A 27,306-nucleotide genomic window follows, 5' to 3' on the forward strand; every position below is an offset into this window, starting at 1 on the left:
CATCATTATGACGCTGTTTGGATGTTTGTAAACAGAAAAGTCAAAAATATGTTTGCAAACGGAAAACGTGGTGCTTTTCCGTTTGCAAACATATTTTTGACTGCTGTTGCGCGAATCACGCACATCCCACGGAAGTGCTTTCGTGTGGTGTGCGTGATTTTCACGTACCCATTGACTTCAATGGGTGCGTGATGCGCGAAAAACTCAGAAATATAGGACCTGTCGTGAGTTCTACGCAGCGGACTCACGCTGCGCAAAAATCACTGACAGTCTGCAATGCCCCATAGACTAGCATAGGTCCGTGCGACACGTGTGAAAATCACGCGCGTTGCACGGACGTATTACACGTTCGTCTAAATAAGCCCTGAGTGTGACATAGGGGGCAGGGGTATTCTGGGATTATCTAGAGTGACCGCTGAATTCTCATGCTTTAAGAAAAACTAGGCTTTAAGAATGTTTTGAAGCAAGTACACTGTGTTATTCATAATACATCATATGTATGTGTTTTTTTCTTTTTCTTTTTTCAGATGTGTCAGCAATCAGTTTGTACAAAATATGGTTTAGAGCAATGTGATTGTGATACTCAATCCCTGTACAAAATGTGCCAGCTGTGCTGTCAAAGGCCAGGTAAACAATGCACTAAAGAAAAAGATCTTCAGGGTCCATCAAAATAAAAATACTGTGTACAGTATATAGTTTTAATGTTTATGGAATCTGTGCAAAACTGGGTTTGCCGTTTATCCATAAAAGCAGTAAAAATATAATGTCATGGAGTCTTTTTTTTTTATTTTTTACCAAAACAATGTATTCTAGTGGCCACTGTAACTGGTTTTTAATAAAAATTATTTTAAATTTTTCAGATACAGCTTCTATTTATCTTGGATACATAGAAGCTGTATCCTGTGTTGATACCCGAATCCGTCAGGTCAGCAGGACATTTTAGCCTGCGTTTTGAGCTTATTATGGGTGCAGTCACACGTGGGAGATATAGTTTCAGAATTTTTTTGCGACTGAACCCTTTCAGGACCAGACTAATTTTCATTTGTATGCTTTCGTTTTTTCCTACCAGCTTTCAAAAAGTCATAGCTTTTTTATTTTTTCGTTGACACAGCCATATGAGGGCTTCATTTTGTACGGGACAAATTGTACTTTCTAATTGTAGTATTTATTTTTATGTGTAATGTACTGGGAAGCTGGAAAAATATTCAGAATGATGAAATTACACATTACCTTTAGGCCCCATTGACACGACCGTAAAATCGCTCGTAATTACAGACCGTAATTCATTTCTATGGCCGACGGATACCTTCCTGTATGTCTAAGGGAGGGTGTTCGTGCCGTAGAAACATGCCGAAAATAATAGGACATGTCCTATTTTTTTATTTTACGGACCGTGCTCCTATACTTTAGGCTTCATGCGCACAACTGTGCCCGTAATCGCCACCTGTAATTACGGGCATGGCCAACTGTGGACGGCCGTGGGCTGCCGGACGTTTTTACGGCCGTGCTCCCATTATAAAGTAGAAATGAAAGGGCCAGTCCGTAATTACAATTGCATGGGGCATGAGAGTATGTTCACACACAAACTCAAAAACATATGAAAATATGGAGCTGTTTTCAAGGGAAAACAGCTCCTGATTTTCAGACGTTTTTTAGGCCACTCGCGATTTTCGCAGCATTTTTCCCAGCGTTTTTTACAGACGTTTTTGGAGCTGTTTTCAATAGAGTCTATGAAAAACGGCTCCAAAACCGTCCCAAGAAGTGACCTGCACTTTTTCCCATTAAAATCAATGGGCAGATTTGGAGGCATTCTGCTTCCGATTTTTCGTCCAATTTTCGGCCGTTTAAGGCCCGAAAAAACGGCCAAAAATAGCCCGTGTGAACATACCCTCATAATAGGAGCACGGCCTGTAAAAATGGCCGGCTGCCTGTAATTATGGGTCGTAATTACGTACACGGTCGTGTGCATGAAGCCTTATTCTGCGGGTCAGTACGATCACGGTGATACCAAATTTATATAGTTTTTGCTATGTTTTAATACCTTTAAAAAATGTTGAAAGAAACAAAAAAATTTTTGCATCGCCATATTGTGACCCTCCTAACTTTTTTTTATATTTCTGCGCATAGAGCTGTGTCAGGCATCTTTTTGTAAGGGGAAAATATATAGTTTTTATTGATACCATTTTTGGGAATGTCTGCCATTTCAATCACTTTTTATTAATTTTTTTGGGGGGTTGAAGTGGCAAAAAAACTGCGATTCGGCCATTTTTCTCCATATTGGATAAATATTTTTATAACTCGTGCAATTTCAAACACGGGGATACCTAATGTGTTTATGTTTTTTTGTTATACTTGATCTAGGAAAAGGGGGGTGATTTGCATTTATAAATATTATTTTTAATTACTACTTTTTTAACCCCCCAGGGGGCTTGAGCCTGCAATCATTGTATTGCTTATGCCATGGGCTGCAATATCACAGTATTGCAGTCTATGGCAGTGTCATTGTATTGCTATTGAGACTTGCCACAGTCAGGTTTCAATAGCAATCTTCCTATAGCAGGGTTGGGAGCGTTCACAAGGCTCCCAGCTGCTATAGGAGTATACCGACTCCCGCAATCTCACCGCACAGGAGAAGATGAGTGCCGGTAAATAGAAAGTGGAAGTAAAAAGCCCTCAGATGCCTGTGGCCACATCTGACACAGGATCTGAGGGGTTAAATGCTTGCGATCAGAGATGTTTTTGATTGCAAGCATTGCCGCTAGGTCCCTGCCGTAAAAGCCCGAAAAACGGCCGAAAAATCAGAAGCAGACGGAGCGTTTTTCGCGGCGTTTTTTTACGCGTAAAAAAACGGCCGCGAAAAAGAAGTGCAGGACACTTCTTGGGAAGTTTTTGGAGCCGTTTTCCATAGACTCTATTGAACAAAGCTCCAAAAACGGCCGTAAAAAATGCTGTGAAAATCGCGAGTGCCACAAAAAACGTCTGAAAATCAGGAGCTGTTTTCTCTTGAAAACAGCTCCATATTTTGAGAAGTTTTTGACTCTGCGTGTGAACATACCCTAAGGGTATTTGCACATGACAATGCCAAATACGTCTGAAATTACGGAGCTGTTTTCAGGAGAAAACAGCTCCTGAATTTCAGACGTTTTTCGCTGCGTCTTTTTTACGGACGTAATTGGAGCTGGTTTTCATTGGAGTCAATGAAAAACGGCTCCAATTACGTCCCAAGAAGTGTCCTGCACTTCTTTGATGCGGGCGTAATTTCACGCGCCGTCTTTTGACAGCGACTCGTAAAATTACAGCTCGTCTGCAGAGAACATCATAAGACCCATTGCAAGCAATGGGCAGATGTTTGCCGACGTATTGGAGCCGTCTTTTCAGGCGTAATTCGAGGCATAAAACGCCTCCATTACGTCTGAAAAGAGGTCGTGTGCACATACCCTAACACAACAGAGACCCGGCGACTATGGCACCCGCTCTGCTTCTGAGCGGGCGCCATTTTTAAATACCCTTTCCCAACGTAAATCGCCAGTGGAGCGAAGGGAACGGGTTAAACTCAGTTTTATTTATCTGAATGGAGCTTGCAGAAATCTATGCACTTGCTGCAGAGACAACCACATTCAGATGAATGGAATGGTTGCAGAAAATTCCTGCAACACATTCTGCCGCATGTGACTGCACCCTGATGATATGTTCACACAGTCTATTTTCAGCCAATTTTCGGGCCACAAACGTCCCGAAAAACGGCTGAAAAATCGGGGCGTTATTTTACAACTCATTTTCAAATAACGGCACATAAAGAGACGCCCTGTAAAAAGAAGTGCATGTCACTTCTTGAGCCGTTTTTGGAGTCGTTTTTCATTGTCTGAATAGAAAAATAGCTCCAAAAATGGCAGTAAGAAACACTGCAAAGAACGCTAGTTGCTTAAAAAATGGCTGAAAATCAGTCCCTTGAAAATAGCGCCGTATTTTCTGCCGTAGTTTGTTTTGCATTTGAACATACCCTTAAAATTACGGACGGAAAAAACGCAGCAGAATACAGTAGCAGTAGCAGTAGCAGCTTAGTCTCATCGACACGCTGCGTAAAAATTCAGAGCCATGATTGACCTGCGTATTTTTCGAATCGCAGCATGTCAATTGCTGCTGCGGAATGTGGACAGAACTGCTGCTTGCATTGGGAAAAACGCTGTAATTTACACACCATTTTCTGCCGTAAAAAAACACAGGAAATGCTGTGTTTTTGCCGCAGTGGAATGTCTGCGACATTTTCTGCAGTAATTCCATTGCGTGTGGACAAGCCTTTAGGTTAGGCTCCCACAGTGCAGATTTGCTGCAGATTTTTCATGCATTTTTTAAGCCAAAACCAGGAGCGGAACCTAAACAGAAGAAATATGTAAAGAAAAGCCTTATACAGTGAAGGAAATAAGTATTTGATCCCTTGCTGATTTTGTACGTTTGCCCACTGTCAAAGTCATGAACAGTCTAGAATTTTTAGGCTAGGTTAATTTTACCAGTGAGAGATAGATTATATTAAAAAAAAATAAAAAAAATCACATTGTCAAAATTATATATATTTATTTGCATTGTGCACAGAGAAATAAGTATTTGATCCCTTTGGCAAACAAGACTTAATACTTGGTGGCAAAACCCTTGTTGGCAAGCACAGCAGTCAGACATTTTTAGTAGTTAATGATGAGGTTTGCACACATGTTAGAAGGAATTTTGGCGCACTCCTCTTTGCAGATCATCTGTAAATCATTAAGATTTCGAGGCTGTCGCTTGGCAACTCGGATCTTCAGCTCCCTCCATAAGTTTTCGATGGGATTAAGGTATGGAGACAGGCTAGGCCACTCCATGACCTTAATGTGCTTCTTTTTGAGCCACTCCTTTGTTGCCTTGGCTGTATGTTTCGGGTAATTGTCGTGCTGGAAGACCCAGCCACGAGCCATTTTTAATGTCCTGGTGGAGGGAAGGAGGTTGTCACTCAGGATTTGACGGTACATGGCTCCATCCATTCTCCCATTGATGCGGTGAAGTAGTCCTGTGCCCTTAGCAGAGAAACACCCCCAAAACATAATGTTTCCACCTCCATGCTTGACAGTGGGGACAGTGTTCTTTGGGTCATAGGCAGCATTTCTCTTCCTCCAAAAACGGCGAGTTGAGTTAATGCCAAAGAGCTAAATTTTAGTCTCATCTGACCACAGCACCTTCTCCCAATCACTGTCAGAATCATCCAGATGTTCATTTGCAAACTTCAGATGGGCCTGTACATGTGCCTTCTTGAGCAGGGGGACCTTGCGGGCACTGCAGGATTTTAATCCATTACGGCGTAATATGTTACCAATGGTTTTCTTGGTGACTGTGGTCCCAGCTGCCTTGAGATCATTAACAAGTTCCCCCCGTGTAGTTTTCGGCTGAGCTCTCACCTTCCTCAGGATCAAGGATACCCCACGAGGTGAGATTTTGCATGGAGCCCCAGATCGATGTCGATTGACAGTCATTTTGTATGTCTTCCATTTTCTTACTATTGCACCAACAGTTGTCTCTTTCTCACCCACCATCTTACTTATAGTTTTGTAGCCCATTCCAGCCTTGTGCAGGTCTATGATCTTGTCCCTGACATCCTTAGAAAGCTCTTTGGTCTTGCCCATGTTGTAGAGGTTAGAGTCAGACTGATTCATTGAGTCTGTGGACAGGAGTCTTTTATACAGGTGACCATTTAAGACAGCTGTCTTTAATGCAGGCACCAAGTTGATTTGGAGCGTGTAACTGGTCTGGAGGAGGCTGAACTCTTAATGGTTGGTAAGGGATCAAATACTTATTTCTCTGTGCACAATGCAAATAAATATATATAATTTTGACAATGTGATTTTCTTTTTTTTTTTTTATATAATCTATCTCTCACTGGTAAAATTAACCTAGCCTAAAAATTCTAGACTGTTCATGTCTTCGACAGTGGGCAAACTTACAAAATCAGCAAGGGATCAAATACTTATTTCCTCCACTGTAGGTCTGCTCTCCTGGATCCAATTCTAGTTTTGGCTTACAAAATGAAGTCAAAATCTGCAGAAAATCTGCACTGTGGGAACCCAGCCTAAGGTTGGGTTACCTCATAATGTAAACGCTGCAGAATTTCTGCGACAAAATTTTATGCAGAAATTCTGCAGCAATTACAGTAGTAGCAAAGTGAATGAGATTTGAACAAATCTCATGCACACGCAGCACAAAAAATCTCCAGTGAAAACATTCATTAATTGATCTGGGTGCGGATTTGAAATCCGCAAAATGTCAATTTATGCTGCAAATTCGTTGCTCTTCTGTTGCGTTTTTTTCCCATTGAATTCAGTGGGATGTTAAACCCGCAACAAATAGCAAGTGTTGTGACTTTTGCGGAGGATATGCAGCGATTCTACCGCGAAAATCGCAGCCTCATACACAAACCCTAACCTTACTACAGTGTCCTGATAATGAATACACATGACCATCCAGCCTGGACGTCATGTGTACTCAGAATCCTGACACTTCTGGCTCTTTTTTTGTGAGATTCCGGCAAGTGAAACCAAATCTCGCGAGATCACGGAGCTAAACGAGATTTGGTTTCACTTGCCGGAATCTCACAAAAAAAGAGTCAGAAGTGTCAGGATTCTGAGTACACATGACGTCAAGGCTGGATTTCATGTGTATTCATTATCAGGACACTGTAGTAATGTTAGGGTTTGTGTATGAGGCTGCACATAGCGATATATCTATATCGCTAGTGCAGTGTAAATGAATGGAGAGGAGTGCATGATGCCGATTGGTCAGCATCATGCACTCCTCTGTACAACACCGGCTTGGTCGAAAGTAAAAGTACGCCCACTTGGGCATTAAGAAAGCTCATTGCTGATTAGCATACAGCAAAATCGCTCCAAACGTTGTGAAAAAAGATCGTTTTTTTTTATAAAAAGCATTACTGTCACCTACATTACAGCGCCCATCTCCTTATGTAGGAGACAGGGCACTTATAATGTGGTAACAGGGTCTCTTTAAGGCAAAAATAGACCTGGTCCTTAAGGGGTTAAAATGAATAGAAGAGCTACTACTTACCCCGGGCCATTGTCATAGTGATGCATTCCTCTGTTCTCCATCCAGGCCAGCCTCCTTGGATGACGTTTCATCCCATGTGACTGTTGCAGCCATCAAAGGCTGCAGCGTTATCCGAGGAGGCTGGACTGCAGAGAGAACGGAGGGATGCGTCGCCATGACAACAGCCGGGGGTAAGTATAGACTTTTCTTTTTTCAAGCACTGGTTTCCGCAGAGTAGATTGTGCCTGAAAAGCGGCACCACAATTTGTGTGGTTTTTCAGGCTAAATTCCCTGCAGGTGCATGTTGTGTATTTCAGTGCAAAATTTCTAATTACATTGAAGTCTATAGAGAATTTCCACAACACATAGATTTTCCCCAGCAGACAAAATTACGTGCTGAATATTACGCCATGTATAAATTGCAGATTATTTTTCCCTATAGGATAACATGGGGTAATTTTCCACAGCAGATATTTCACACCATGAAAATATGTCGTTTTTACCACAAGTGTGAATTCCCCCTAAGGGCATGGCCCCACGTGGCGTATTTCTTCTGCAACTGTCCGCATCAATGCCGCAATCTGCGTTGCAGATTCTGTTGTGGATCTGCCCAAAATGTGCAGTAAATTGATGCGGACTGGCCGTTGCGTATTGAGGTGAAAGTACTTCCCTTCTCTCTATCAGTGCAGGATAGAGAGAAGGGACAGCACTTTCCCTAGTGAAAGTAAAAGAATTTCATACTTACCGGCCGTTGTCTTGGTGACGCGTCCCTCTTTCGGCATCCAGCCCGACCTCCCTGGATGACGCAGCAGTCCATGTGACCGCTGCAGCCTGTGATTGGCTGCATCCGTCACTTAGACTGAAACGTCATCCTGGGAAGCCGGACTTGAGAAAGAAGCAGGGAGTTCTCGGTAAGTGTGAACTTCTATTTTTTTTACAGGTTGATGTATATTGTGATCGGTAGTCACTGTCCAGGGTGCTGAAACAGTTACTACAGATCGGTTAACTCTTTCAGCACATAGGACAGTGACTATTTACTGACGTCGCCTAGCACGCTCCCATAATTACGGGTGCACACACGTAGTCACCCGTAATTATGGGTGCAAATACGTAGTCACCCGTAATTATGGGTGCGCACACGTAGTCACCCGTAATTATGGGTGCACACACGTAGTCAACCGTAATTATGGGAGCCCCATTGACTTCCTCAGTCTGGCTGTAGACCTAGAAATACATAGGTCCAGCCAGAATGAAGAAATGTAATGTTAAAAAAACAATACGCTCCGCAGCACACATAACATGTACATGACATCTGCGGACTTCATTGCGGAATTTAGAATCTCCATTGAAGTCAATGGAGAACTTCCGCAATGAGTCCGCAACCAGTCCGCCACACGTCCGCAACATCCATTGTATGCTGCGGACACCAAATTCCGCACCGCAGCCTATGCTCCGCAGCGGAATTTTCAGCATCGTCTAAACGAACCCTACTAAAAAGCAGTGGAAGGCAATGGAGAAACGGGTCCGCTGCGGATTAACGCTGCGGAGTGTCCGCAGCGGAATTCCAGAGCAATTCCGCCACGTGGGGCTTTGCCCTAAAGGTGCACTCCAGAAAAAACGAATACACTAGATTATTCCAAGTGTATGACTTAACTCTTTGGTGTCTTTGAATCTCAGTAGTGCATTGGCCCTTCAGGCCCTGCCCCAGGCATAACAAAGTAAAAGTTTTTCCTGCAGTGTTCCTTTAAGTCAAACAAAGTCAAAGTGAAAAAATGCTCTATCTGTTAAAAAAAAAAAAAATTCTGATTTGTTATGAACTGTAAAGTTGAATTCAGATGTGGTTGATGTTTTCGACCCCCAGAATTTGCTGCAAATCTGGATTCACACGACCATATTACGTCCGTGATGGACGGAACGTAATTCGGCCGCAAGTCCCGGACCGAGCACAATGCAGGGAACCGGGCTCCTTGCATCATAGTTATGTATGACGCTAGGAGTCACTGCCTCCCCGTGGAACTGCTGTCCCGTACTGAAAACATGATTACAGTACGGGACAGTTGTCTCGCAGCGAGGCAGGGACTCCTAGCGTCGTACATAACTATGATGCTAGGAGCCCGGCTCCCTGCAGTGTGGTCGGTCCGGGACTTGCGGCCGAATTACGTTCCGTCCATTACGGACGTAATATGGTCGTGTGAATCCAGCCTTACATTGTTAGGCTATGTTCACACAGGGCGGATACGCTGCGTAAAAGCACACAGTGTATCCGCCATGGGCACTGCAGGGAATTCCGTCCGAAAAACCACTCCAAATTGTGGTGCAGTTTTTTGGACAGAATGCCCGCTGCTGAAAACTGCACATAAAAAGTTTCATACTTACGTAGCCATGGCGACGCACTTGTGATTTGCTTCAGTGGTCACATGGGATGAAATGTCATCCCAGGAGGCCGGCCTGGACGAATAAACACAGAATTCTGGGCAAGTATAAAAAAAAAAAATTCTCAGTTGCGATTTTGGCGGTAGATCGCTGCTTTTTCAGCGCAAAAATTGCAACATCTGCAATTTTCGCGAGTTCTACCTCCACATTAAATTCAATGGGAGGACCCGCAACAAAAAAGCAGCGATTATGCAAATACAATTGATATGCTGCGGATTAAAATAAACTGCACCGCAGGTCAATTTCTGAGCGTTTTTTCCAATCAGGATTGACACAGTGTGCGGATGAGATTTGTTCAAATTTTGTCCACTTTGCTGCTACTGTATAATGCTGCGGATTTTCCTCAACAAACTCCATTGCGGAAGATCTCCAGTATTTGCGCTACGTGTGAAGTTACCCTACATGGAGAAATCTGCTGCAAAAATCCACAGCAATCTGCAACATAATAGGCATGCTATGGAATTTTAAGGATATATTCACACGGCTTATTCAACATGTATTGTACTGTAACAAATCCGCCCCGTCTGAACGTGTCCTAATATTGCCCACTTACGTCAGCTTATCAGGTGATATTTTTGTATTGTTCGCCACCTGGTTATCATATTCTGAGAGACTGTGTTGACTGATTGACAGGTGATGTGTATTCCTGTAGAAGTACAAAGTCTTCGGAGCTGGGACATCTGTTTAATATGACTGTCATATTTCTTCCTGCTGGAGCACCATGTGGGCAGAGGCAAGGTTATTGTGATAAATTTCATGTCTGCCGACTAGTTGATGCAGATGGTCCCATTGCCAGACTGAAAAATTCGTTCTTGAATTTAATAGAGTTTGACCCTGCAGCCTGGATGAAGGTAATGTCATCATTATGTGATAAATGTTTACAAGGAAATATAATGTATTCTGTTTATTGATTTGTTTAGTTGCCACTGGAGGAACTTTACTACTTGGCTATTCATATTCATTGCATTCTTTTTATATAGGACTATATAACCACAAATAGCGTTTTATATCGAAATTAGAACTGTACATTCTATCTTAAGGGGTATTCCGGTTTTAGCAAATAAATTAATATTTTTGAGTAATCAAAAGCTATATAATTTTCTAATATACTTTCTGTATTAATTCTTGATGGCTTTCTAGATCTCTGCCTGCAATCATCCACGTCATGGACACACACAAGTGCTTTAACTCATTACAAGACATAGACAAACAAAGAATGTGATGATCCATATGCCTAAAGATTGTTTGTCTCTCACAGCTTTTCTAATTATGACATATTGCTTACACTTGAAAAAGTCATACAGTAATATGAGAACTGTGTATGAGTTTTCTGGTCTAAAGATGTCCTGGTACTCTACAGTGTGCTGAGGTGCGGGGTCCAACTTTATGAACCCTAACTATGACATGCTCGGGGACTCCAGCAATAGGCAATGTGCCAGCCCCTTGCGGTCATGCGACATGTCCTATGTTTGGCCGTTTTCACGGCCAGACATCCCCCATAGAAGTCAATGGATCCGTTTTTAACGGCCGTCAATACATGTAACAACCGTTAAAAACGGATCTGTGACATGGGGATTCAAGAGGCAAGGGAACTATTGGTTCCCTTGCTAGCTATCGGTGGCGCGATGACGCTGAATGCCCTACACACTTACCGATGCAGCGTCGTCTTCTTCAGGTGTGGTCTCTAGTCTTCACGGGTTCTGCGAAGGCCACACGATTACGTCATCTCGCCACCCTTGCAGAACCTGTGAAGACTAGAGACCACACCTGAAGAAGACGGTGCTGCATCGGTGAGTGTCTCACCGCGTCGCCTCCGCAGGACCTGTGAGGAATAGAGATCACACCTGAAGAAGACGGCGCTGCATCGATGAGTGTGTAGGGCATTCAGCGTCATCGCGACGCCGATAGCTAGCAAGGGAACCCTTGACTCTTGAATCTCCATGTCACAGATCAGTTTTTAACGGTTGTGACATGTATTGCTTGGATTTATATTTTTATGTGAAAGGAAGTCACTTACTAAGGTACTTTTATTTTTAACTCTGTGCTGAATCGTTCAGTTCAAACCCGGTGAATTGGTGCCAAAAGTCCTGTAGTTTTTCTAATATTGATGACGCGCCGATACGACCCCACTTCACTAAGGCTACATTCACCCGACAGTGAATTAAAAACGGATCAACTGTCAGTTTTTCATGGCCATTTTGCACCAGTGTGTCTCCAAATTTTCATCCAGCCTCCTTGTAGATGATGCCACACACACCCCCTGTAGATGATGCCACACAGCCTCCCTGTAGATGATGCCACACAGCCTCCCTGTAGATGATGCCACACAGCCCACCTGTAGATGATTCCACATAGCCCCCCTGTAGATGATGCCACACAGCCTCCCTGTAGATGATGCCACACAGTCCCAATGTAGATTATGCCACACAGCCTCACTGTAGATGATGCCACACAGCCCGATGTAGATCATGCCACACAGGCCCCCTGTATATGATTCCACACAGCCTCACTGTAGATGATGCCACACAGCCTCATTGTAGATGATTCTACACAGCCCCGATGTAGATGATGCCCCACAGCCTCCCTATAGATGATGCCACACAAACCCCCTGTAGATGATGCCACACAGACCCCCTGTAAATGATGCCACATAGCTGTCTTCTTCAGGTGTGGTCTTTAGTCTTCACGGGTTCTGCGAAGGCGACGTGTTGATGTCATCATGTCGACTACGGTATTCATCCTGTCAAAATGACGGAACCCTTGCACAATGGAGACAAACTGAAACCATTGGCACTGGATCCGTCACCATTGAAATCAATGGTGATGGAAACGGAAACCTTTGGTTTGTGTTAGTCAGGGCTCCGTTCCGATGGAAAGCTCCGACGGAACATCAGAACGAAGCCCTGACTCAGATGTGAACGAAGCCTTAGTAAGCCTTTCAAATAAAAAATATAAGTCCAAGCAATTTTTGGTCAAACAAAATGATCTGGGACAGTGAAATCAATATTTGAGCTAATGGTGGTCCTTTAATCTGGTCACTTGTGAAACAAATAGAATCCCCAGTGCACACTTTAATACAGCACATGAGCCAGTTCTGCATGAAATACCATAATCCATAATCGCAAAATATAATTCCTAATAAAAAAATATTTTTTTCTGAAATATAGTCGCAAAATTTAATTCCTAATAGAAATATATTTGTTCAGAATTTGAGTTATGTCATTGGCCTGACAAAAATAATTAAAGCATCTTGAAACGAAGGTGACTAGATATATCTGGCTAAAAATGTAGTAAATAAATGAAGTAATTGATGAAATTATAAAATTAATATGCTGTGTTCAAAATACTTTGTGTTGAAAGTTTTGCATTTTTGACAGTACATGTACAGGAGGTATATACAGTGGCTGAATTGGTTTATATATATATCCTGTAGTAGTATTCTGTATTCTATATTATCTAGACACGATGGTGGGCTGTTCTTCTGATTATATTAACGCTGGGAGCTATAATGGCTGGAACAATATTTATATTTGGCCGGACTATGGACTCTATGAAAGGTAATGGAAAATCGTATTAATATATTAAAATATAAACCAGTCAACAATGCTATGGATATTGAGAAAAATAAACAAATTTTAATCTCAAATTTCATCTATAAATCAACCTTTGTGTTAGTACTCCATGTATTGTATGATATGTATTCCTGTTTAAGGTGGTTTCCGGTGGTAAGTAAATAATACTTGACCTGCCTAGGTAGAGTCGTGTGTTAACCTTAAACCATACTATCCCCCACCCCCATTTAGTAACGACACATGACACCGAGGTTGGATGTGAAATGGCCACAGCAGCCGTTTATTAATTTCACAGTTTTATAAAAACAATTTAAATCCGAAACATTCGGATAACTAGTTAGGAATCCACCAGAGAATTCCTCCTAATAATTCACATGACCCAACATGGGTCAGAATCATAAATAACAATTAAACGTTAACATTAACCCGAGCAGAGGAAGTCCTTGAAGCCCCTTCAGATGTTCCTTTCAAGAACACACCGAATTAGCCATCTGCAAACCACTAATTACCTCCAGCCGTAAACCAGCTCGGAAGCACCGTTCACCTCTGCAGATGGCTCCAACCACTAGAAGTCCACTTCAAGGGGATAACACCCGATGAAGCCCTCAAGTGATATACCGACCACTAGAAGTCCACTTCAAAGGGATAACACCCGATGAAGCCTTCAAGTGACATACCTTCTACCAGAAGACCACTTCAAAGGGATAACACCCGATGAAGTCTTCAACCATGTACCTTTTTTGGGGGACGCATACCCCCGATGCGACCCCCCCACCATTTTGTACTGACTGGCCTCAAGGACTCCCCCCGCCAGCTGCCATGACAACAGAACCTACTCCGGAAAAAAGAAAAACATGTTAAATAAGCACACAAAATAAAACAAAACGCTCATAGGCAGACGTACATAAGACCTAAGGAGTAACAAAACAAGGGTGGGAGGGTGGGAGCTTTGCTTAATGTGTGTTACTCCTCCCGCTGCTTCCGGCTCAATGCCGAGAAACAGCGGGAAGCGCAGTAACGGCCCCCCCGCCCCCCTTAACTCCTCCCCGTCCCTCCTTCAGCTCCTTCAACTTTCCCTGACCTCGTAACATTAACCCTTTCCCTACCAGGACGGTCATGTCGGCTTCCCTTAAGCCTGCAGCTGCGTCCAGCCTCTTCTTGACCTGCCTAGGTAGAGTCGTGTGTTAACCTTAAACCATACTATCCCCCACCCCCATTTAGTAACGACACATGACACCGAGGTTGGATGTGAAATGGCCACAGCAGCCGTTTATTAATTTCACAGTTTTATAAAAACAATTTAAATCCGAAACATTCGGATAACTAGTTAGGAATCCACCAGAGAATTCCTCCTAATAATTCACATGACCCAACATGGGTCAGAATCATAAATAACAATTAAACGTTAACATTAACCCGAGCAGAGGAAGTCCTTGAAGCCCCTTCAGATGTTCCTTTCAAGAACACACCGAATTAGCCATCTGCAAACCACTAATTACCTCCAGCCGTAAACCAGCTCGGAAGCACCGTTCACCTCTGCAGATGGCTCCAACCACTAGAAGTCCACTTCAAGGGGATAACACCCGATGAAGCCCTCAAGTGATATACCGACCACTAGAAGTCCACTTCAAAGGGATAACACCCGATGAAGCCTTCAAGTGACATACCTTCTACCAGAAGACCACTTCAAAGGGATAACACCCGATGAAGTCTTCAACCATGTACCTTTTTTGGGGGACGCATACCCCCGATGCGACCCCCCCACCATTTTGTACTGACTGGCCTCAAGGACTCCCCCCGCCACCGCGAAACAGGCCTTGACCACCTTAAGCCTGTGAGTTCCTCCACACCACCACCGCCCTTTCTATGCCTTCTGCTATAGCCAAGCTCCAAATATCAATGCCAACCTCGGTCAGATGAACCCCGTCACTCCTCCAGAAATTCCCCAATCCTGACTCCAAATCCCTATGCCTCACGCAAATGCCCCCGTTCTTTGCCACAAAACGGGACACCGCCCGGTTAACTTTTATCCGAGCCTTATTGACTCTCTCCACCGATCTAGCTAACCGCCAATGCTTCCTTGGGACTATGTCCGACCACACTACCACCAACTTGGGATAAGATACCCACAAACACAACAAATCATGTTTGATATCCCGCACCAACTCACGAAAAGGGCGGACTCCTAAGTCCTTCCCACCCACGTGCAACACTAAAACCTCCGGAACCCTATCAAGCCGCACATATGTCTGGAATTCCGCCAACACCCTGTTCCACGACATACCTCTAAACCCCAGCCAATGCACAACCGCATCCTGTCGCGGAATGCGCAACTGGCGACCATCCGGGCGGACGTCCGCCCTCAAAGCCCCCCAGTGCACGTACGAATGACCCATCAACCACACCAGACAAGGAGGCGAATCTGAAACGGAAAACACAGTTAGGCACCACCATATAACATTTGCAAGCATAAACAACAAAATTACAACATATGGGGGCGGACATAGGACTTAAACCTTTTAGACTCCCAACGACCAATACGCCTCACCCCCTCATCATCCAACCCCCAGCGCCCTGCTTCCGTTGCTGCGCCAATCCGGAAGGAATGAGATGAATATGAGCCTGCTGCAACCCCAACCGCCGTCAAACATTTTTTAAAAACAGCTCCAAACTGAAACCTGGACAAGAACGACCCGTCCACATGACGTAACAAAGGCAAATCTGGAGACCCCCTGTTTTTTGTAAAACCCCGCATGCACTCTACTGGGCACATGACCGACCCCGGGAGAGCGAACAAAACTATCAGTTTTCCCTTCCCTAATTGGTCAGTTTTTGATCTACGCAACCATACCTCCAACCGATCTGCAAAAAGGCTCACCTCCCCAGATCTCAGCCCCCCTGCCTGTTTAGTACTTGGCGACACCAACTCACCTACTCTAAATGCTCCGAAGAACGCCAACGAGAAAGCCAACCGAAACAAATCCATTTCATCTGAAGAACGACATACCGATGCCAATGAACCGCCCAACAAGCCCAGCAAAGCAAACGACACCGGCCTTCTACTATCCGCCTCCACCCTACCTCTGCGCAACCCCTTCAAAGCCTGCGATACCAGAAATTCCTTCGATACATCCCGCAAGCCCCGCAACTTAAGCCCAAACGCCACCGCGGATATAAACCGGTTCACCTTCGCTACTGAAAACCCCCCCTCCCAGGCATCCCCTAACCAATACAAAAGTGCCACCAACCTGTCTCTATCCGTATTGACATCACCCAACTCTCTTACCCACTCCTCCCACTGCCTCCAACAAGCAGCATAAGCCCTCCACGTCGTGCGCGCCAAAGACCTTTGTAACAGCTGCTCTACGGGACCGATACCAGATCCCATAGATGATCCGGACACGCCAAACCGAGACGTTCCGCTCCCGGGGCCAATTCCCGAAACCGGTCCCACTGCGAGCGAGAAAGAGCATCAGCAACACAATTCCGTACACCCGGGACATGCACCGCCACCACCCACGCGTTCAGCGACAAACACACCAACACTAAATGTCGCAACAATTGAACTACCGGAGGAGAGGACGCCGTGATGTTATTAATGGCAAGCACCACCCCCATGTTGTCGCAGTAAAAACGGACCTTCTTATCCCTGAGCCTGTCCCCCCAAATGGTAGCCGCCACCACGATGGGAAACAGCTCGAGCAGGGCCAGATTCCGCGTCAATCCACTGGACACCCAGCTAGCCGGCCATTGACCTGCGCACCACGGACCTCCCCCGTAAGCTCCAAAGCCACCCGCCCCAGCCGCATCCGTGAAAATATTCAGATCACTCGTATCCTGCGCTGGGGCCATCCATAGCGAGCGACCATTGTACTGGCCCAAGAAGTCATCCCAAACCTGAAGATCAGCTCGGTGCTCCTCCTTGAGCCTCACAAAATGATGCGGCGCCCGCACTCCCGCCGTTGCCGCCGCCAACCTTCTACCAAACACCCTCCCCATCGGCATAATCCGGCAGGCGAAATTCAACTTCCCCAGCAGCGACTGAAGCTCCCTCAGCGACATTTTCTTCCTTCTACAAGCCCGTCGCACCTCCAGCCTCAAAGCACCCAACTTATCCGCCGGGAGCCGACACTCCATCGCCACCGAGTCAATTTCGATTCCCAAGAAAGAAATCGTCGCTACCGGGCCCTCCGTTTTTTCCGGCGCCAAAGGGATCCCAAAATCCCTCGCCACCTTCTGCAGGGCATGAAGCAAGTTACCGCAAACCGGCGAACCCCCCGGGCCAACGCACAAAAAATCATCTAAGTAATGGATCAACGAATCGACCCCGGATACTCCCCTCGTTACCCACTCCACGAAGCTACTAAACGCCTCGAAGTATGCACAAGAAAGAGAACACCCCATCGGAAGGCACCGATCCACGTAAAAGGCCCCATTCCAAAAACAACCCAACAGCCGTTGGCTTTCTGGATGGACCGGCAACAACCTGAACGCCGCCTCGATGTCGGTTTTTGCTAGCAGCGCCCCCGGACCCGCAGCCCGCACTAACCCCACCGCCTTATCGAATGAGGTATAAACTACGGAACACAACTCGTGATCAATCCCGTCATTTACCGACGAACCTTTGGGATACGATAAATGTTGAATCAAACGAAACTTTCCGGGCTCGCGTTTAGGGACAATACCCAAAGGGGACACAACTAAATCTTTTACCGGCGACTCCACAAATGGCCCCGACATGCGCCCCAACGAAACTTCTTTTAACAACTTTTCCGACACGACTTCCGCATGCAAGTAAGCCGATTTTAAATTCCTCCGCGTAACCGGAACCTCATAAGGAGGCGGAGGAATAACAAAACCAACACTAAACCCTTCATAAAGCAACTTAGCTGCCGCCCTATCCGGATACTCATTTAGATAAGGGGCCATCCTTTCCACCCTCACCGGCGACACCCCCTTGACCAGCCCCGTGCTGGTTCCCGGACCTCTTTTTCCGCAGACATTTTGCCGCCCCGTGTGATGCACCATTACACTCGGAGCACACGTGCTTGAACTTGCACGTGGCCCCAAACTTGCACTGGCCTTCATTGAATTGCCAGCAAAACCCCGCCTTTCCCCCGCCGCTTGGTCCACTCTGACTAGTCTGGCCTCCCTGGCCACCGCTCCCGGGAAAGGGCTGCCTAACCGGAGCCGTAACCCGTAACCAGAGAGCAATATCCTTCTGGTCCCACCGAATCGCCGGCCGAACCGCCTTCCGCTGACGGAATTGCTCATCATATCGCAGCCACGCCTGACCCCCATACGCCCTATGAGCCTCCCCAATAGCATCAAAATAACAAAATAACGCCGAACAATTTTCCGGCGCCTTTTCCCCTATCACACTAGCCAATATGGCGAACGCCTGCGACCAATTAACGAACGTCTGCGGGATAAGCCTATACCGCCGCCGTTCCTCCTCGTCCTTTTTACTCTCATCCCGCTTGCTCTTATCCAAATTGAATTTAGCCAGCGGCAAGAGAGAAAAAATTTCAACGTATTCATCTTTCCAGATCCGATCACGCACCTCCTGCTTTAAATGCGCCCCCAACGGACCCTCAAAACAAACATACACCTCCCCCCGAGCACGATCGTCCATGCGCACTCGATCGCCGTCCTTCTGTGCCTCAGTCTGCACCGACACCGCGACCGCCTCTTTAACCGCCACCACAGGACGCGCCTGCAACGATCCCACGTCCCTGGGGCCTTCCCAAACTACCGCAGGGGACACTTCCGTTACAACCGGCGCCGCGGCCCTATCAAGGCGCCCCACCAGCTCCCGTAAGCAACCCACTAAATCTGCCAAACCCGCTCCGTCGCGTCCGCCCGCGCCACTACCGGCCCCCGATGCTATGCTAGCAGCCCCCCCGCCGACACCCGACATAAAAATCGCTGGATAAGACAATAATGGAGTTATACACTCACCGGGCTGCACAGGCGCTGTGTTCCCGTCAGCCGGACCATCCTGACCTCGACGATAGACGTCCAGTTCACCTTCCTCCAGTTCTTCTCTCGCCGACGACTGTCCCTCCCAACGACATCCTCGGAAAGGGGATGAGGACGCGCTGACCGATGGGCCGGCAACCTGCCGCCCGACCGCCGGGACCCAGACTTCCGACCGGACCTGTTGCCTCGACGTCGCTGCAGATCTAGTCGTCCGTCTAGACGATCCTGACGAAGCCTGCCCCCTGGCCGGAACATCACCATGCGGGGCGGCCGTACCTTGCTCTCGACATCTTCCATCTGATGGGGGAGGGGTGACAGGGAGCCCGGCCTGCGACTCCCTGCTTACCGCCGGACCCCGTCGCGGCCTGGGATTCCTGCCAGGACGCAGGGCCTGGGAAGGGGCGGTCCTCCCAGCTGCCTGGCCTGCAGCGTCCGGGATCGGGCTCCCTCTGCGACGCCGTGTCCGCGGGACTACCTCCGGACTAAGGCGCTCTGGAGGTCGGGACCGCCGAGAGGGACGGGTCGACACAGCCTGCATCGCCGTCACCCCTGCCACCGCTCTCTGCCTGCCCAGCGCAGGAGCGGTTGTTGCCGACTCCCCCCCCGCCGCCATAGCCATGCTCGTAGGGGGGCCGGGGGAGGGGAGCCTGTCCCTTACAACAGACCCCGAACGCCGTGCCCGACGTGGCGAAACGGCGTCCGGGATCCGCGTTAATGCAGCCACGGTCTCCTCCAGCCATCCGGGACCGTGGTGCACAGCAGCGGCGCGCAGCCGCTCTAAAATCAAGGCCTCTGCCATTACTAAAAAACCGGGCAACGGGGAGCTTTGCTTAATGTGTGTTACTCCTCCCGCTGCTTCCGGCTCAATGCCGAGAAACAGCGGGAAGCGCAGTAACGGCCCCCCCGCCCCCCTTAACTCCTCCCCGTCCCTCCTTCAGCTCCTTCAACTTTCCCTGACCTCGTAACATTAACCCTTTCCCTACCAGGACGGTCATGTCGGCTTCCCTTAAGCCTGCAGCTGCGTCCAGCCTCTTCTTTAATAATGAATGGTTATGCAACCTTCTAACATTCAATTCCTCACAATTTTCAAAATCTCTGCTCGCGGTCAGTGAATGTTAGTATTTTTGTTTAGATCCCAATCATGTCTCAGTGACACATTTACACGGCTCATCCCAAGAAAGAGCTCTGATGCACTGTAAGGGTATGTTCACATGGCTTATTTTCGGACGTTTTTCGGGCCGTAAACGCCTGAAAAACGGCCGAAAAATCAGAAGCAGAATGCCTCCAAACATCTGCCCATTGACTTTAATGGGAAAAACGGTGTTCTGTTTCCGACGGGGTGTTTTTTTAAGCGGCCATTTTGAAAAACGGCAGCGTAAAGAAATGTCGCGAAAAAGAAGTGCATGTCACTTCTTGAGCCGTTTTTGAAGCCGTTTTTCATTGACTCTATAGAAAAACAGCTCCAAATGAATTACCTTTGTTTACATAAAACCGGAAAACCCTGTTAAATTTTTGACATGTTACAATTATAATATTAAATTATATTGAATATATTATAATAAGATATTCATATAACTAACATTTTCAGTGATTTCCAAAATGTTATCTGTCTTATTCTTACAGCACAAAAACCAGGGAAGCAAACTGAAAGAGTTAATTCTAGAAGAGGCAATGCTCGTCAGCGAAGATCCATATATAAGCAGAAAGAAGTATATATGGCATCCAGTTATATGCAGTCTGAAACAAGAATCTAATATATCAATAATCTCTATTGTGATCATTTGGCTGCCAGGGATGGTAGTAATAGAAATTCAAGCAAGCTTGAATTAAAAAAGAAGAGCTTATGAAATTGTTAACTTTTCGGATGTTTGCTTCTAAATGAGGTTCTAAATTATTTCATCTGTTCCAGACAATTCTATCACACATTTTTTTTCTTTATCAAAAATATTTTATTAGAAAATATAACAGAGCAGATAAAACATCTCACGAAATTGCAAAAGTTTTCACGCAGTGCAATACAATAAATTCAAACTGTATAAAATGTTACAAAGACTTATAAACAATGGTAGGAGATAACCTCCCAACCAGCAAAGTAATGGAAAGAAAATAATAAAATCTAGTGGTAATTAACAGTACCATATTCACAGCAAAGATAGTGCAATATTTAGGGAAACCAGTCCCAAAAAACGAGTAATAATGACACGGTTTAGTGCAAATTTGAACACGAAGTTACATAAACACAAGACGACAAAGGGAAACACAAACGGACAGAAGCACACAGATTTTGGCTATATGAGCAGTCAACAAAAAAGGCCATCCAATCAGAGAGGCAGATCAGCACCACCCCGGAATCCGGACCAAATTGACCAAGTTCGAACAAAGATCTCTGATGTACCCCGATCAGCAGACATCAATTCCTCCATCCTCATAATCCCGTTCAGCTCCATAACCCATTCCTTCAATGAAGGCACAGTACTAGACTTCCAATGACGTGGGATGACCATTCTAGCTGCAGTCAGAAAATGCCTAAAGACACCCTCTTTGAGGTGTGGGAGTGATCCAGGAACCATGGAAAGCAACCCAATAGAAGCCGAGGTAGGAACGTCAGTGCCAAAAAGTTTGTTGCCAAGATCAAAGATTTTTCCCCAATAGTGACGTAGCTTGGGGCAATCCCACCAAATGTGCAACATAGTTCCAGGAGCCTCCCCACACCTCCAACAATCGGCAGACACATCAGGAAATATCCTATGCAAAAAGGAAGGACAGCGGTACCATCTGGTAAGTATTTTATAGTTTTTCTCCTGAGCAAAACAAGAAGTCGGTAACTTATGAGCCAGTAAGAAAGAAGTTCCCCATTCCTCCTCAGAGTGTCGAACCCCCATTTCCTCATCCCAAGCTGTGGTGAATGTCAACTGAGAGTAGGAATATCCTGGTTGGAGGACACCATGTAAATAGGACAGCACATGAGAAGGAACAGGAGTCAAAGTCAGGTAATGTTCCAGAGGAGTCTTACCCTGTAGCAACACAAGACAATCACCCATGGAAGAGAGAAAGGAACGCAGCTGAAAATAAGACCACCATATTGATCGTCTCCCCATGCAGGCCTCAGAAACAGTAGTCATTTACAAATTTGTACCATCAGGTGTAAGGGTCTGAGCCAAACATCTACCGTCACGTCTCTTCCAACAGAGGAATGTATCCACACCCACCGCCGGAGGGAAGGAAGGATTATCAAACAGAGGAGTCAAAGGACCCGGATGGTGAACAAGGTCCAGAGTACCAATGATCCGTTCCCAAACTACAAGAAATTGACGTGTGAGGAAAGGCAAAGACGACGTTGGTCGCTGGGAGGCAGTCAACCAAGGCAAGGAGGACAATGCGAGGGAAGACATTCCCTTCTCAATGCGCACCCATTGCTTACCTGCATCTGAGCGGAACCAGTCCACCAAGCGCATGAGGATCGCAGCTTGGTCATAACGCTTAAAATCCGGCAAACCGGCGCCCCCTTCCACTTTCGGTCAGCTAAGGACAGAAAATCGAATGCGAGGCTTAGAGGAACTGCACACAAATTTGGCTATGGCCCTATGTAAGGACTGGAAGAAACACGCTGGCACTACAATAGGGACGGTCTGAAATATGTACAGGAATTTGGGCTATATATCCATTTTAACAGCATTAATACGCCCAAACCACGACAATGTGGTTCCCGCCCTATACGCCACCAACTCCCTCAAGGTACGCTGTAGAATAGGTGTGTAATTCAGGGTAAACAAGTCAGGTAAATGTGTGGGGATATGTATCCCTACGTATTTTGAGGACTTGGATTGCCACTTAAACAGGAAGACCTGAACGAGATGAGCAGCAAGAGGAGCATATAGAGATATATTAAGCGCCTCTGATTTAGAGTAATTAACTTTAAAATTACTCAAATGACCAAAACGCTCAAACTCCCCAGTCAAACATGGCAAAGAAATCATAGGAGTTGTGATGTATACAAGAAGATCATAAGCATAGAGTGCGAGTTTGTGATGCTGTGCACCAACACATATCCCATTAATGTTAGGGTTTTTCCGCAGTGCCACGGCCAGTTGTTCCATGACCAAAACATACAGCAGAGGCAAAAGTAGGCACCCCTGTCTCGTGCCATTAGTGATAGACAAAGAGTCAGATAAAAGACCATTAACTCGAACTCGAGCTGTAGGTCCATGGTATAATGCCATAATCTGATCTACCATAGTGATACCAAGGCCAACCTGCGTCAAGACACTGCGGAGAAACACCCAGTGCACCCTGTCGAAGGCCTTTTCGGCATTGATCGAGAGGAGACACATCTGTATTTTTCGCTTTTGGCAATATGACCTTAAAAGAAGGGTCTTGTTAGTATTATCCCGATATTCTCTACCACGTACAAACACCACCTGATCATCCGTGATCAGGCCAGGCAATAACGGAGAGAGGCGAGAGGCAAGCAATTTCGCAAAGAGCTTCACATCGACATTAATCAGCGAGATGAATCTAAAATTTGCGCATATCGTTGGGTCCTTACCCGGTTATGGTAGAAGGGTAATATGAGCCTCGAGGGACTGAGGCGCAAAGGGACAAGAGGAAGACACTGAATTAAAGACGTTCGTCAAAAATGGAGCAAGTTGATCTTTAAATGTCTTATAGAATTTATTATTAAACCCATCAGGTCCTGGGCTTTTGCCCAAGGGAGAGTCTCCAATTGCACACTCCACTTCGGATTCAAAGAAATCCTCCTCAAGTCCCAAAGCCTCCCCGTCCCCCAAGGACGGTAAAGCAGTGTCATGTACATAATGGTCAATTTTGTCCCGTAACGAATCAGCCTGCATATCATGAAAATGGCCTTTGAGGTTATACAAGGCCGAGTAATATTGTCGGAAACAGTCAGTAATGCCGACCGGGTCATGAACCTCACCGCCAGTGGGGGATGTAATTTTAGGAATGTATGACGCTTGTGTACGGGGATGTAAAATCTTTGCCAAAGACCTGCCACATTTGTCTGCAAATTCGTAAGAATGCTTCCGATCCCTAAACCTAGCATGTGACTGGTCTAGCAGAGAACGCAAGGATTCTCTCGCTGTGGTAAGGTCCGAAAAAACCTGGGAGGAAGGGACACGTTTATGACAGGACTCCAAATCACGTATCTGAGCAAGGAGCCGCGTAATATCTACCCCTTTTTCCCTCTTTAATCATGCCCCCTGCTGTATCAGGACACCTCTAACTACATATTTCAATGCCTCCCACTGGAGTGGTAGAGGTGTAGAGTCACGCGCGTGGACATAAAAAAAAACGTTAAGCGTGTCCTTAAGAGCCTCCCACAATTAAAACGCCCTCCGAAAACTCCTCCAATTTCCTCAAAAACACTCAGCACACCCGAGCCTGATCCTGATTAGGGAGATAAAAATTAGCCAAAGTGAAGATCTTATTCTGAATGGACAGTTTGAGAAATACATACCGACCCCCCGGGTCAACAAGGACATCAATGGTCTTGTGAGAGAGCGACTTGTGAAGACATATACTAGCACCCTTGGACTTGGATTCCGGGTTGGCACTGTGAAACCAAATAGGATAAAAATGATTAGTAAACTGTGGTGTATGGCCCACCTGAAAATGAGTCTCCTGTAAGAACAAAATATGCACCCGCTCTTTGTGCATGTTATATAGGATCTGCGAGCGTTTTTCAGGGACATTAAGCCCTCTAGCATTAAAGGTACAAACTTTCAGCTGTGCCATCTCCACCGCACTTAAGATAAGCAAGCCAATAATATGAACTAAAGCAGCGAAGAAAAGGACAAGACAGACAGGGAAGGGAAACCACGACAACAAAGACGGACAAATGGGCAAAACAATCACCCACTCCTTGATCTAATCAAGGAGAAACAAGCAAGTAGACACCGGATCCAACCAGTGAGTCCCTAAGAGGAGAAGTGTCAGGACAAGGACTAGCCAGTGCCCCGCGCCCCCCACCCCAGCAACAATAGAAACATAGCTAAATAAAGATATAAAACAGAAAGGAAAAGAACCCAAGGCATTTGGAATTACATCCCAAGATACTGCATTATCGGGCCCCCCATAATGAGACCTTATCAAAGAGCCACCCTAAATACAGTCATTATCAGAATAAATGCACATATAGGCACATAACAAGAAAATAAGAAAAAGATAAACATTAACAGGTAAGTAAATCTTATAGCACATCAGCAACAATCGACCACCAGCAAGTGGCCAGCCTGTTATCCAGAAGTATCCACCTAGAACAAAGGAAAAGAAACAGGCGGCATTTTCTACATTGAAACACAGCAGACAACAGCCTCATATTGATGGACACAAAATTTAAGTTCCAACAGCAGACCGCAAAGGAGACATCGGAAGGTATCACATCGGATCAGCTTGACGACCGCCATGACGCCCCATAGGAGATGCAGGAGAGCATCCATGCCTGCGTGATCGGGGACGTGGAGGTGGAGGGGAACATAAGGCCAATCTGGAAGAGAAACTCTAGGCAAATGGAAAGCAGCGCAGAAATAAAGAACATCTCCCGGGTCTCTAACAATCTAACATTTCATCTTTGCGAACCTGCAGCTGGAAGGGATGACCCCACGAGTAAGAAATCTCATGCTCTCTCAGAACATTCAGCAAAGGATACAGCACATGTCATTTGTCCAAAGTCATCCTGGACAGGTCAGACAGCAGCTGAATCTTGACACCATTCAATAGAACGTCGCCTTTATCGCGGGCCTTCCTCATGATCTGCTCTTTGAGAGAAAAAAAATGAACACGGTACAGAACATCTCTAGGCCTATCAGGATCCGGATTACGAGGGCCAAGAGTCCTGTGAGCTCTATCCAGCTCCAGAGGATCACCAGCAGGACGCTCCAGTAAGGAGTTAAACAAGGACTGTGAGTTGCCCAGGAGAAACATCTTCAGGAATGCCCCGAAGCCGAAAATTTTTACGGCAATTCCGATTTTCGTGATCCTCCGCTAGGTTAAATAGCATATGAATCTGAAGGGAGTGTTGATCCAAACGATCTACATGGGAAGCCTGCTGCTCTGTAACAGTTGAAATATCTTCCTCCATACGTTGCACTTGATCAGACAATTGAGAGGGATTATGTAATGACAGGGCAGGGAGACAGACGGGTGAGCCCTAATCTACCCGCCACTCAGTCCCTGCCTACTTGCAACGACCAGTCCTAGGTGACGGGGTACAACTGGGCGACGGTCCCTACGCTCAGTAAGTGCAAGACAGACAAACAGACAAGGGTACACAGAAGCAAGGGAAGCGGGGCAGCTGCCCATGGAGACACCGTGAGCAACAAGAGTAGTGAACGAGCCGAGTCAAACCAGGAGAGAACGAGGTACCAAACGCTGAGCAGGAGAGTGGTCAGTAAGCCAAGGTCAATAACAAGCAGAGGATGAGTAGTACAAGCAGCAGCAGCAGCAAGCCAGGAAACAAGCATAGAAGTATCACAGGCAAAGGAGGAACAGGAAAGGCAGGTATAAATAGACAGTGGGCGGGAGCTAGCTCCGTCTGGCCAGGCTGTGATAGGCTCTTCCACTCCTAAGCCTGCCATCCTGAGTGGTGGAAGATGGAGTCAGTCTCACAGACATAGGAGCAGGTGCAGACTGATTGCCCACGGGCGTCGACACAGAAGCTGTGTCTGGCAAATCCTTTACAGTACCCCCCCTTTTATGAGGGGCCACCGGACCCTTTCTAGGTGGACCTGGTTTATTGGGGAAACGAAGGTGGAACCTCCTGAGCAATACCCCAGCGTGAACATCCCAGGCGAGTACCCAAGTCCTCTCCTCAGGCCCGTATCCTCTCCAATGGACAAGATACTAGAGGGAGCCTTGGACAATCCTGCTGTCCACAATCTTGGCCACCTCGAATTCTACACCCTCAGGGGTGAGAAAAGGGACCGGGGGTTTCCTCAAGGGAGCCAAGGACGGGGAGCAGCGTTTAAGGAGGGAGGCATGAAAGACGTCGTGCACTCGAAAAGACAGGGGCAACTCCAGTCGGAAGGAGACAGGGTTAAGGACTTCAATGACCTTGTACGGCCCTATATACCGGGGAGCAAGCTTCTTGGACGGGACTTTAAGGCGCAAATTTTTAGAAGATAGCCACACCAGATCCCCGACCACAAACAAGGGGTTAGCAGAACGTCTTCTATCTTCCTGAGTCTTTTGTATGCTCTGGGACGCCTCTAGGTTCTTCTGAACCTGGGCCCAGACTGTG

General features: G+C 46.3%; 1 protein-coding gene across 1 annotated transcript in view; it reads left to right on the forward strand.

The window, feature by feature from the left end:
- The window catches only part of LOC142741093 (disintegrin and metalloproteinase domain-containing protein 10-like), a 115,732-nt gene extending 94,770 nt beyond the window's left edge, over positions 1-20,962 (forward strand). The window contains exons 13-16 of the mRNA XM_075850492.1: positions 528-627; positions 10,129-10,346; positions 12,956-13,052; positions 20,673-20,962. Coding sequence (XP_075706607.1) covers positions 528-627; positions 10,129-10,346; positions 12,956-13,052; positions 20,673-20,803 — 546 coding nt within the window. The 3' untranslated portion in view covers positions 20,804-20,962. The remainder of the gene's footprint in view (positions 1-527; positions 628-10,128; positions 10,347-12,955; positions 13,053-20,672) is intronic.
- The last annotated feature ends 6,344 nt before the right edge of the window (positions 20,963-27,306 follow it).

Source organism: Rhinoderma darwinii, chromosome 1, assembly GCF_050947455.1.
Source record: "Rhinoderma darwinii isolate aRhiDar2 chromosome 1, aRhiDar2.hap1, whole genome shotgun sequence".
NCBI lineage: Eukaryota > Metazoa > Chordata > Amphibia > Anura > Rhinodermatidae > Rhinoderma > Rhinoderma darwinii.